The sequence below is a fragment of the Meles meles genome, chromosome X, assembly GCF_922984935.1.
Source record: "Meles meles chromosome X, mMelMel3.1 paternal haplotype, whole genome shotgun sequence".
Lineage (NCBI taxonomy): Eukaryota > Metazoa > Chordata > Mammalia > Carnivora > Mustelidae > Meles > Meles meles.
The window spans coordinates 89,168,951-89,182,834 of NC_060087.1; the positions used below are offsets into that span (position 1 = coordinate 89,168,951).

The 13,884-nt window shown below is 37.9% G+C and overlaps 1 protein-coding gene across 5 annotated transcripts in view; it reads left to right on the forward strand.

The window, feature by feature from the left end:
- The window catches only part of RNF128 (ring finger protein 128), a 101,284-nt gene that overhangs the window by 56,674 nt on the left and 30,726 nt on the right, over positions 1 to 13,884 (forward strand). For all 5 annotated transcript variants that reach the window (XM_045996035.1, XM_045996036.1, XM_045996033.1 and 2 more), the window contains exon 2: positions 8,843 to 9,090. In XM_045996035.1, the coding sequence (XP_045851991.1) occupies positions 8,843 to 9,090 (248 nt within the window). The remainder of the gene's footprint in view (positions 1 to 8,842; positions 9,091 to 13,884) is intronic.

Below are 13,884 nucleotides of genomic sequence, written 5' to 3' on the forward strand. Positions count from 1 at the left end.
AATAAATAAATGAATAAAATTTAAAAATTAAAAAAGAATGATAATAAAAGGTTGATTTTAGTCTTTTTCACTGTTACCATCCCTCCCTCCAAAAGGTAATTTGTTAACAATCCAGAATGTTAAGAACCATTGCTTTACCCAACAGCTAACCTGTACTAATGCCTGTTTCATATGCTGCAACAGATTAGAATTTAACTAAAAGGCTAGTTAAGAGCATAAGGACATATTTAAAGAGGTGTGCAATACCTATGTGATTCCCAGTGAACCACAGAGCTATATTTCCAATACCTATCATTTGTTTGTCTGTTGAGGTGCAATGGTAGAACTATTTTTTTTTTTTCATCAAGAGAGTTGATGTGAAGAAAGCTAAATTTGGTTCATCTGTGGCTGGCAATAATCAAAAGGGGGCAAAAAAGTCACAAAACAGGAATTTGAAGGAAGATAAGTTAGTCAGGCTAAAAAGTTGACATAACTTTTTTATTAGTTTAAAAAATTCCTCTTAGGACACCTTGGTCTTAAGACCTTCAGTGTTCCTCTTTGAAATACACTGACCTTCCCTAGTAGCCCAAAGTTGAAATATGGCGACCTACCCTAATTGCTATGGAGTGGGGGGGACGACGACTGAGCCTTTGAAAGCTACTGGTGGTCAAAATGAATACTCTGAAGTCCACATGAATTGGTTACAGATTTTCTAATGGAGGAAATGTTTGTTGGAGAATCATGTTGGAATTCTTTACACCTAGATCTTATTCATCCTATATATAAGTGAACTCAGAAGTGCTGACCTCACTATATTATCAAGATGTTGGGCAGTATTGAATATTAGCTTAGTTTGGGAAGAGCTACTTTGGCCTTCAATAGCCCTTTACTAATCTTGTAAGTCATTCACTACAAATACTCTTTTCTAATATTAAAAGTGGAATACACGTTGAAAGAGATACTAGAACAGCATACCACACCCCCTTGTAATTTGTGTTTGAAGGCCACAGTGCTATAAGTGTGCCATCATCATACTTAGAATATTTTATATACTGTAAAATTTTAGAATTTATTTTACATTTTGACACATTAATGTTTAAATGTGGGGGGAAGGTCCAGAAGCACAGAACTTACTACATAGTTTATACTTCAGAAATATTTGTTCGTTGAATTTTTCTGTGTTCACAAATAAGTAAGAGTAGGCCAAAACCATAATACCATCAACTTTTTTTGAAAGAAATGGAAGGGCTTGGCCACCAGCAGAAGCTTAGATCAAATTTCTATATATTATGAATAATAACTGGAAAATGTCTTTGACCAGTAGTGCCAAAGATCGACACACTTTATTTATATTAACATTTTAATTGAATGATATTCTGTAAGAGTACAAGAGTTGCTACAGATAATTTTATTACCTTTGTTCCCAATATAGTCATAGGCAGAAACCATCATTCACTGTCTGAACATTTGAAATTGGAGTATTTCTTCGGCTTGTTACCTATTCTTTTTTTTTTTTTTGGGGGGGTAAATTTTTTTTGGATTTATTTATTTATTTTCAGTGTAGCAATGCTCATTGTTTTTGCACCACACCCAGTGCTCCATGCAGTACGTGCCCTCTCTATTACCCTCCACCTGGTTCCCCAACCTCCCACCCCCCGCCCCTTCAAAACCCTCCGGTTGTTTTTCAGAGTCCATAGTCTCTCATGGTTCATCTCCCCTTCCAATTTCCCACAACTCCCTTCTCCTCTCCATCTCCCCATGTCCTCCATGTTCTTTGTTATGCTCCACAAATAAGTGAAACCATATGATGCTTGACTCTCTCTGCTTGACTTATTTCGCTCAGCATAATCTCTTCCAGTCCCGTCCATGTTGCTACAAAAGTTGGGTATTCATCCTTACTGATGGAGGCATAATACTCCATCGTGTATATGAACCACATCTTCCTTATCCATTCGTCCATTGAAGGGCATCTTGGTCCTTTCCACAGTTTGGCAACCATGGCCTTTGCTGCTATAAACATTGGGATACAGATGGCTCTTCTTCTCACTACATCTGTATCTTTGGGGTAAATACCCAGCAGTGCAATTGCAGGGTCATAGAAAAGCTCTATTTTTAATTTCTTGAGGAATCTCCACACTGTTCCCCAGAGTGGCTGCACCAACTTGCATTCCCACCAACAGTGTAAGAGGGTTCCCCTTTCTCCACAACCTCTCCAACACACGTTGTTTCCTGTCTTGCTAATTTTGGCCATTCTAACTGGTGTAAGGTGATATCTCAATGAGGTTTTAATTTGAATCTCCCTGATGGCTAGTGATGATGAGCATTTTTTCATGTGTCTGATAGCCATTTGTATGTCCTCATTGGAGAAGTGTCTGTTCATATCTTCTGCCCATTTTTTGATATGATTATCTGTTTTGTGTGTGTTGAGTTTGAGGAGTTCTTTATAGATGCTGGATATCAGCCTTTTGTCTGTACTGTCATTTGCAAATATCTTCTCCCATTCCATGGGTTGCCTTTTTGTTGTGTTGACTGTTTCCTTTGCTGTGCAGAAGCTTTTGATCTTGATGAAGGCCCAAAAGTTCATTTTCGCTTTTGTTTCCTTGGCCTTTGGAGACATATCTTGAAAAAGTTGCTGTGGCTGATATCGAAGAGGTTACTTCCTATGTTCTCCTCTAGGATTCTGATGGATTCCTGTCTCACGTTGAGGTCTTTTATCCATTTCAAGTTTATCTTTGTGTATGGTGTAAGAGAATGGTCGAGTTTCATTCTTCTACATATAGCTGTCCAGTTTTCCCAGTACCATTTATTGAAGAGACTTTTTTCAATTGTATAGTTTTTCCTGTTTTGTAGAAGATTATTTGACCATAAAGTTGAGGGTCCATATCTGGGCTCTCCACTCTGTTCCACTGGTCTATGTGTCTGTTTTTATGCCAGTACCACGCTGTCTTGGTGATCACAGCTTTGTAGTAAAGCTTGAAATTGGGTAACGTGATGCCACCAGTTTTGTTTTTGTTTTTCAACATTTCCTTAGCAATTCGGGGTCTCTTCTGATTCCATACAAATTTTTGGATTATTTGCTCCAGCTCTTTGAAAAATACCGGTGGAATTTTGATTGGAATGGCATTAAAAGTATAGATTGCTCTAGGCAGTATAGACATTTTAACAATGTTTATTCTTCTGATCCAAGAGCATGGAACAGTCTTCCATCTTTTTGTCTTCTTCAATTTCTTTCATGAGTGTTCTGTAGTTCGTCGAGTACAGATCCTGTACCTCTTTGGTTAGGTTTATTCCCAGGTATCTTATGGTTCTTGGTGCTATAGTAAATGGAATCGATTCTCTAATTTGCCTTTCTGTATTTTCATTGTTAGTGTATAAGAAAGCCACTGATTTCTGTACATTGACTTTGTATCCTGCCACATTACTGAATTGCTGTATGAGTTCTAGTAGTTTGGGGGTGGAGTCTTTGGGGTTTTCCATATAAAGAATCATGTCATCTGGGAAGAGAGAGAGAGTTTGACTTCTTCCTTGCCTATTTGGATACCTTTTATTTCTCTTTGTTGTCTGATTGCCGTTGCTAGGACTTCTGATACTATGTTGAACAAGAGTGGTGAGAGTGGGGATCCTTGTCGTGTTCCTGATCTCAACGGGAAGGCTGCAAGCTTTTTCCCATTGAGGATGATATTTGCTGTGGGTCTTTCATAGATAGATTTTATGAAGTTCAGGAATGTTCCCTCTATCCCTATACTTTGAAGCGTTTTAATCAGGAACGGATGCTGGATTTTGTCAAGTGCTTTTTCTGCATCCATTGAGAGGACCATGTGGTTCTTCTCTCTTCTCTTATTGATTTGTTCTATCACATGGATTGATTTGCGAATGTTGAACCATCCTTGCAACCCAGGGATGAATCCCACCTGGTCATGGTGGGTAATCTTTTTAATGTGCTGCTGGATCCTGTTTGCTAGGATCTTGTTGAGAATCTTAGCATCCATATTCATCAGTGATATTGGTCTGAAATTCTCCTTTTTGGTAGGGTCTTTGCCTGGTTTGGGGATCAGGGTAATGCTGCTTCATAAAAAGAGTCTGGATGTTTTCCTTCTGCTTCAGTTTTTTGAAACAGCTTCATGAGAATTGGTGTTATTTCTTCTTTGAAAGTTTGGTAGAATTCCCCAGGGAATCTGTCAGGTCCTGGGCTCCTGTTTTTTGGGAGGTTTATTTGTTACCTATTCTTAATCTGTCCCTTCTCCCAAAATATTTTAGGTAGCAGAGTGAAAATGTAAAAACAAACAAACCTTGAGCTAAATGGTGTTGTTAATGATTTTTAAGTAGGATTCCTGACTGAATTAAGTGAATGCTATCAAGATAATTGTACCCAGGGACTCCTGGTTTAGATTCTGACTCTTGGTTTTCCCCTCAGTTTATGATATCAGGGTCCTGAGATCCGAGGCCCCTTCATGCTCTGTGCTGAGCAGGGAGTCTGTTTCCCTTCTCCATCTGCCCCACCTGGCTCATGTAAGCTTCCTCTCTCTCAAATAAAATAAATGAATCTTTTTTTGGAAAAAAAAAAGGTAATTTTACCCATATTTTCCCAACTGTGCACTCATATGGCCAAGGAAGAATTATTTGCAGCATGGAAATTGGCATGCACTACAAATCAAGGCTTCCTCCTTGTTAAATATTTGCCGCAACACCTCCATCCTGAATGTATCTAATTTTCATTTTTACAGTAGAATAATAGCTTTAGGTTTCACTGCGACTTAGAAAGGTGGTGAAGAGACACTGGAGCCAAACTGCCTGGGTTCAGAGACCAATTCTGTACTTATTAGCTTGTGTTATCCTAGGCAAGTTAGTTGATCTTATCTTTAATGAGATAATAGCTATGCTTACCTTATAGGGTGGATATGAGGATTAAATATGTTAATGCATGTAAAGCACTTAAGACAGGGTCTAGTTTATAGATAAATCTTATCTGGCAACCTCAATTATCCAGAGCATAGCCAGGATTCAGGAAGCAAACAAAAATGTCACTGAGCAACCAATATAAATATCAGAGGGTACTGAAGCCCTCCAGCTCTCTTTGGAAGCCTGTTTTACTTTTCCCTTAGACCAAAGCTTCATTGACTTTTCAGAGTTGAAAGCAGATTGGAAATATAAAATTAGAAAGAGGGAGAGACGCTGTTAGTGAGAACCTACCCCCCCAAAAAAGAAATTACCCAAATGAGAACTCAAAAATGAGTCAGCCTGGATGACTTCTTAAGGTCCATTCTAGCTCCAAAAATCTATGACTTTGGTGAAAAACTGTAACAGTTTGGGGACAAATAAGCTTACCAGTACCATATAAAATAATGGCTCACAAAGATGATCCACTCTCAATAATAAATCATAATCAGTAAATCCTAGTTAGGAAAATAGGACAGTATCGATTATTTTTTTAAATGTTGTAAAAATTATTTGTGTAAAACTTTTTGTTACTTGGAACTTTTACTTTTAGAGGATACCCAATTCCCTGACAATACCAGTAAAAGGAAAGCATTACTGTAATTTATTAAAAGACAGCCTCTGTCCTTAAAATGCTATTAATTTAGAGAGGGACTACAACATGCCAATTGAAACACAAAGCAAAATGAAGTACTAGATAAAGGTTAAAAACCAAGTGACAACGGAACAAAGAGGGAACATTTATGTTCTCTCTTGGAACTTGGGAAAAGATTATAGGAGGCTGCATTTGAGCTGGGATTTGAGTAATGCACAGGCAGAGATGGAGGGGGGAGTGTCAGCAGATGTAGGAAATTTTAGTCTTAGGGAACAGAATGAACAAAAAGGAGAATTATAAAAAGCAAATAACAGTATCCGATACCATGTGCCTGGATGTGAGTGTTCATGAGATGGGGTTGTAGTGGAGATATATCAAACTGAAAAGATCAGTTGGGACCAGTATGGGACCCTCATAAAAGGCTTTCAGTGCTAGGCCAAAGGGTCAGGAGAGACTTTAGAGCCAGAAAAGAGGCATGATGCAACCAAGTGATGGCAAAAGTCAACCAGGAAGGTAAACTCTGATGAAACTTTAAAGTACAGGGAAATATTGGATATAGAGTGACAAGTTAGGAGATTACTGAAGGAGTTCTGGCAAGGAAATTATGAGGATGTATATTAAATAGGCAGCAGGAATGGAAGGAAGGATCTGATAATTAGACACCAAGAAAATCACATCTACGTGACTTCTTAGGTTAGCAGTGAGTATTCAGACAGGATTCTGAGAATTCATACCAGATGACCAGAGAGCTCTGATACCATAACAGAGGGTTGTGATTGGGAAGGGAAGGAGGAAGCAATTTTTAAATAGTTGCAAAGGTGTAGGGAGGAGGAGATGTATAAGAATGTTTCAAAATAGGTCTTGTATATGATTAGAAAACTGATTCAATAGATGGTTGGACTATATATAGCCTGTATGAATGTGAATTTGGGGCAATTGAAGCACAGCATTGTTCCCTATGTGTGGACAAAGTACATTTCTTGACTGTCCTTGTTTTTTAATCTCCATCTGACCACAATGGTCTGTATGTTCCTTAGCATCCACCCCTGCCACCCACCTCATATCTTCCAAAAGAATGAAAACTTACTTCTATTAGTCAAAAAGTTTAGAACACATCTGTGATTTAAAAAGAAATCTTTAAAATTATATTCTAAAGCTTGAGTTTTAGAATTATCTCTACTTTCAAGGATTATACAGGTTACATATTAGAAATGCATGCTGGGTTGAATAATCTTTAAAACCAGAAATTTTCCTGAATTATCTCTACTTTCAAGGATTATAAAGGTTACACTATCAGAAATAAATGCTGGGTTAAATAATCTTCATAAAAAAATTTCCTGGGGCGCCTGGGTGGCTCAGTGGATTAAGCCGCAGCCTTCGGCTCAGGTCATGATCTCAGGGTCCTGGGATCGAGCCCCGCATCGGGCTCCCTGCTCCGCAGGGAGCCTGCTTCCTCCTCTCTCTCTGCCTGCCTCTCTGCCTACTTGTGATCTCTCTCTCTGTCAAATAAATAAAATAAAATCTTTAAAAAAGAAAAAAAGATTGTCTCTCTCCCTCTGTGCCCTGCTCATGCACATACTCTTTAAAAAAAAAAAAATTTCCTGACAGGTGGCTTGTAGAGAAAAGACAAATAATGACAAAAGAGAATTGAAATAATATCTGTGCTTTTAGTGCCAAAGCTAGAAATGTAAAGCTCCCAAATAAATAGAAAAATGAGCTGCTCTCTTGTAAAATAGCCAATTCTCTATATCTGTAAGGGATATTTGGGTCATATATTAATAGAGGAGAAAAATACAGCAAAAGGCATTCCAGATTCCTCCACTTCCCATTGTTTTCAAGATTTTCTTCATGTAAATGAGAAGAGTAAGTCATCAGTGTCTACCAAACTAAGTATCAGCAAATTAGTAAAGTTGTAAAAGGTTTTAACTGAATGACTATCATATATTTTTAAAAGTGTCTTTAGAACTTTAAGGATCTATAATAATACCCTATGAATCTGTTCTTTTAATTAGTAACTTCAAGTAAGATCATCTTGATCTTTTGAAGACTTTGGCCACCAGGAACCATAAACTTAAGGGATTACTCGGGTAGTAATTCTGCTATGTACCTTGTCATCTTAGGTTTGTACTCTTAACTTGACCATTGAAAGTATGAATATTGTTTTAGTAGTACACTTTTGTGTTTAAATTCTAAAGTCTATTGCCTTACAAATTGAAAAAATGACGTAGTTAAGTCTAGTTAAAGAGATAAAGCCTTTTAGAGTCCTGTGCCCATGAGCTTGCGCGTGTGTGGGTGGGTATGGGGTTGTGTTTATTCCATACTGGAGTTTGATCATTAACCAAGATTAGTACCTTAACCTAGTATCAGTGGGAGGTTTCTCTGGTTGGTAATCTCTTAACATTCAAAGAGCTCTATTCTTTTGCTGAAGATTATTGGTCTCAGGTCTTACATATACTAGAAAGAATATAAACCTTGTTAAGCATTGGAATGGCATGAGTAACCTGACATTCTCACAACACCAGGAAAGATAATGTTTGTCCTTTACTTTTTTCTCAAGATTTACATAGTTGGGGGTAGAGAGGAAGGTGTTAAAGAGATTAAGCCTCTAGACTAAGATTTAGATTATTAGACTATTAGTCTAATTTCAGGCCTGACTTTCGTTGGTGTTGAACCATACATTACTATTAATTTTACATGTTCTATTCATTGCTAACATGATTACGTATGTACAAAACCTTAGAGTACCTTGGACAAATTTTATATTGCTTTAGAGGATATGGAAAAATGGCACACACACGTGTGTGTGTGTAGTATGTTTGGGCTCATAAACATTTATCTCCGATTACTACTTCCTGATATGTAAATTCTTGTACATTTTAGTAGTGAGCTCATGAGCCAGCCTATCACCTTATAAAATGGGAAAATATGTAGTTAAGTATTTCTTTCCCAAATCTTAGATTCCCTCGGATGTAAACCCTCTTCTTTACCATCTGGGGGACTATTTATCTTTAAGAAAGCCCTCGTGTAAGAGGTGAATTTGACCCTAAACTCAATACTGTTGAATTATAGGTAGTTAACCTAAAGAGAGGGGAGTTATTTGTTACATGTTGTAGCTTCCTTACTAAACTCTGAGTTCCTTAGGATCAGTAACCAAGGCTCAGCATGTTTATATCCCCTATAACGTATGCATAGTAAGTGCCTAATAAACGTTAATTGAGTGAATGAGTATCCTTCCATTGTCTCACTGGGAATACTGTAAAGTCACTTTAGCAATTAGATTTTTATACTCAGAATGCTTACCAAAACTAAAACTGAATTTCTTTTCTTTTACAGGTGCAGGAGACATTGTTGCAATCATGATTGGCAATCTGAAAGGCACAAAAATTCTACAATCTATTCAAAGAGGCATACAAGTAACAATGGTCATCGAAGTAGGGAAAAAACATGGCCCTTGGGTGAATCACTATTCAATTTTCTTCGTTTCTGTGTCCTTTTTTATTATTACGGCAGCAACTGTGGGCTATTTTATCTTTTATTCTGCTCGAAGATTACGGAATGCAAGAGCTCAAAGCAGGAAACAGGTTTGTAGTGGTTCTTTCTTCCAATCTAAAAATACTTTTATTTTATTTTATTTATTTAACAGAGAGAAATCACAACTAGGCAGAGAGGCAGGCAGAGAGAGAGGAGGAAGCAGGCTCCCCGCGGAGCAGAGAGCCCGATGTGGGGCTCGATCCCAGGACCCTGGGATCATGACCTGAGCCGAAGGCAGAGGCTTTAACCCACTGAGCCACCCAGGCGCCCTAAAAATACTTTTTAAAAAAGATTTTATTTTTAAGTAATCTCTGCACCCAATGTGGGGCTCAAACTCACAACCCCAGGATCAAGACTCACATGCTCCACTGACTGAGCCAGCCAGGAACCCTAAAATACTCTTTTAATTGTAATTTCAGTCATGCATTTTAATGTATTTCACTTGCTAGACAGTGATCCATGCATGTTTTATGAAAAGTGATAGTTTTTAAAGCATACTAGCGTCCATCCTCTCAAAAGTTTTATTTTCTGTAATTTGTCCATGGCCTTAATCCTGCTTAATTAAATCTTCTGACACCTCATTACAGAGCACAGCCAGCATTTAATTATATATGGGTGTAAATACATACGTTCTTTTAAATTTTTTTCTAAATTATCAAAGCATTTCATGCTCAGTATAGAAAATTTAGAAATCAGAAAATAAAAGGGAGAAAACCTTCACCCAAACCCCATATAACAAAATACTGCAGTTAACACCACTGTTGTTTTACATGTATGTGTGTGTCTGTGCTTGCATGTATTTGCATGTGGGATCAGGGCTGGGAAGAGACTAGGCTGAATGTCATGAGGAGGTGGGTTTAAAGATCTGATGGTGCATGATATAGTGCCAGGCTCCAGTCACATATTCATAATTTCTATCATATCATGTTTTAACAACTGATGTATAAATAGGCACGAAATACAGAATTAATAGAGCAAAAACACAGAAGCATCACTGAACCAGGGAATTACCTGTGGTTTTGTGCCATTGATCCTAGCACTTTTAAATTGTCTTGCATCCCCTTGATACCCTAATTTCCCATGTCCCATGGATACATCTTCAGTTCCTTTGGCCCTTCTCTTTGTTTGTTATACTTGCTGTCAAAATCCAATCCTGGTTTAATCCTGCTTCCTCCCTGCTCTGTGTCTGCACTTTCAAGTAGCAGAAAAACACCTCAGCACAGACTGATCTCACTTTAAATTTATGACCACAAACTCTGAGTGAGCCCTTAATGCTGCCAGCAGTCATACTACATATTCTTAGCTACCCCACCCTCACTTTTGCAAGTAACTAATCATACATGTTCTTTTCTCCTTAAATCTCCAGCACCTCTCCCAACTTTACTCTCTCCTTGTAGTTTGGATCTCAGTCCACTGAGAAAAAAAATTTTTTTAAAGATTTTATTTATTTATTTGACATAGAGAGATCACAAGTAGGCAGAGAGGCAGGCAGAGAGAGAGAGAGGGAAACAGGCTCCCTGCTGAGCAGAGAGCCCGATGCGGGACTCGATCTCAGGACCCCGAGATCATGACCTGAGCCGAAGGCAGCGGCTTAACCCACTGAGCCACCCAGGCGCCCTCCACTGAGAAAATTGAAGTGATCCAGAGAGTACTTCTCCTTGCTTCTGCCATAGCTACTCATCTGTGTGCATCTGTATCTGTATCCAATGTCCTCTTCCCTGTCTTCTGTCACTGTGGATGTACAAACATGCTGTTATTGCTTCCCTATTCAAAAGAAAGTCTCTTGACCCCAGGCCAGAAATCTTGGGATTATCCTTTATTTCCCTTTTACCTCTCACTTCCCATGTAACCTCCATCAGCAAATGTTGTTAGTTCTGCCTTCATTAAATATCCAGAATCCAGTTACTTGTCACCACTTCCACTGCCTCCACCCTGGTCCAAGCCACCGTCATTTCCTAGCTCCTCCTCCTCTTAAGTATTCTCAACACAACAGAGCATCGTTCTGTTTCTCCAGAATGCTCAGTAAGGATTTAATGCACTCAGCTGATCATATATTGAGGGCAGGAATACATTTTTATATGTACTGAGAAGTTACTCCCAAGGCAATGAAATTCTGGCCAGTTATGTATTCTCTTTCTAAGAAGGAAAGATGAACCCAATTTTTTGGGGAGTAGGGGAGCAGTGAAGATTTCTATATTGAAGTTAATTGAATTTAGGAAAAGACTAGAAATTGAAATCTTATTATAAAACCTTCATAAAGATTAGACACCAGTATATGGTAATGAGTGATGATTATCTCAATGTTTACAGTTAATTGACTTCTGTTCCTCTCCTCAGAGAAGCAGCTTATCACATTGGTGGCAGTTATTAGCTGTGGTCAAAAGGATGTTTAAGTTTCTTAAGCCAAGCCATTCAGTAGTTTCACAGTATGTTAATATTTGACATTTATATATTGTACTTTTTTTATCTCTGAGGTTAGAGAGAAATCTGTATCCAGTATGACTATTAAAGGTTATGGATACAATGGCTAGAGTGTTTGGTTTTACATATGTTCATGATAGGATATGTATTTCTGTATTCTAAGTGCTATAATAAATCTGTTCGCATGGCATTAAACCCCATCAGAAAGTAATGGTTTATAAAGAACCAATTGCTGTCACATAATTTTCACTGAATATTTAACTCTGGTCTCATCACTCCTTTAAGTAATTCATAGTTTATAATATATTTTATGAAAAGTTGTGTAAAAATGGTTAAGAATAGCATTACAGTGTACCTGGGTGACTCAGTCAGTGACTCTTGATTTTGACCCAGGTCATCATTTCAGGGTCATGGGATCGAGCTCGAAGCGCCAGCTTCCATGCTCAGCACAGAGTTGGCTTGAGATTCTCTCCCTCTCCTCCTACCTCTCCCCCTCTTGACCTCTGCTCATGTGTGCGCTCACATGCACTCGCTCGCTCTCTCTCTCTCTCTCTCTCTTTCCCTCCCTCTCTCAAATAAATAAACCTTTAAAAATAGAACAGCATTAAAACTTCTCACCTTTTAGAGAAGGCTTTAGAAAGGGCCTCTTTCACTGCATAGTGGGCTATATCTGTGTATCCTTTGGTGACTAAAGGATTAGATATATGACTGTTAATCCCTTTTGCTTATTAATATTTGAAAGTGTCACGATGTCATTTACATGTTAAGTTTTCCTGACTTCCTACTTATTTTTAAAAGGTAGAGCTTGATATACATGATGGTTATAACTAAATACTTAACTGAATTGCTACCATTTTGCAGGTAGAAATGGTAATGAAACTGAGTTATAGAAACTTGCCTTCATTAGAATATGAGGAATTCATTAGAATATTCAGGATTGTCTTTCCTCTGAACTATTATAATGCATAGTATATAATGTCAAGCAAACTGATAAATGTATAATTATAAATTTGATGACCAAGATGCCCAAATATAATGGGTAGCACATAGTGGCCACATGCCTGATATGTCATAATACGATGTGTGAGAATATATGTCATATCTGTGTCTGTGCATAGAAATCTTTTAAACAAATGAAAAGTATCAATGGGTTGTGAATGAAGGTAACATGTTAGGCATTACATGGTGGGATTGTGTCCACACTGGGAACACCGATAACCTAAGACCAGGAAGATTATGGAAAACCGTATGGTGTGCTCTAACTTATGAATTTGGGAGTGACCACTATAACTTGACTCTGGCATGCAACACCCAGAATTTTGATGTATGGTGCATGCATCCTAATTGTACTTAAGCAGTTAATACTCAGTGGAACAAGGCATATGCTTGATTAGACATTGGCTAGTGAAATTAAAAGAGGGCTCTAGGTGAAGTACAACCTGGCCTAGGTGTAATAGAAGAAGTTGAATTAACTTTCAATGAAGAGTGACTTTCAGAAGAAGAGAATTTATTCTTTGAAATAGACATTGGAAGGAATCATCTGCCAGGAGGGGAAAAATGGGAATCTACTTGGAAAGAGGGTAATGACTTGATAATGTGGTCACACAGACCCAATACATAATGCTAGAGAGTGCTAGCACTCAACACTGGGAAAGAGCATGTTTCTGACACAACAAGTCTGTTAACTATTCTACTACAAATGGAGGCCCAAGTCCCCATGGACTAATGGCCTCCCATTTTTAGCTATGGAAGCTCAGGGAGAGCATCTTTGAGACACACGCAGATCCCTAACCTTGTGGACATTTTTTGAGTGAAGTTATAACTTACATTGCTGATCCTCTAACTTATCTTGACCAAAGGGATAGACTAAAATAAGATGAGCTAGTAAGAATAATACTGAATGATACCCATGTATTCCTCATAGGAGGGAGATGGCCCTCCTGCACAATAGTCAATAGGAACCTATAACTATATAACAGTGTGAATCGAACCAAGTAATTGGTTTTGTCCTCAGATAATATGGAACCTAGAAATGACAGAATCATCCTCACTGGTGATAACATTTGCCCATAATAATTTCTAGTGTATGGGCAAAGAACAATTCTTCTAGGAAGTTTTATAAACACTTCTGTGATACTTCCTGATTTATTTTGTAACCAAACCAAACTGTATCCTAACCATATTGCATATATGGTGTAATACTAGTATTGTTGGCAAAATTCAATTACCTTATAGAAATAAATCATGTGATAGTCGAATGTATTGGGAAACCGAACTGAAACCTCCAAAGAATATGATACCAATGGAGAGTGATTGGCCTGTGGAAGAATTAGATTTAGTTCCATTACCATATTAAATGGCTCTATACAGTTTTATCACAAAGTTCAAGCAGTCATAGAACAAGGAAGTAAACAGATAATTAA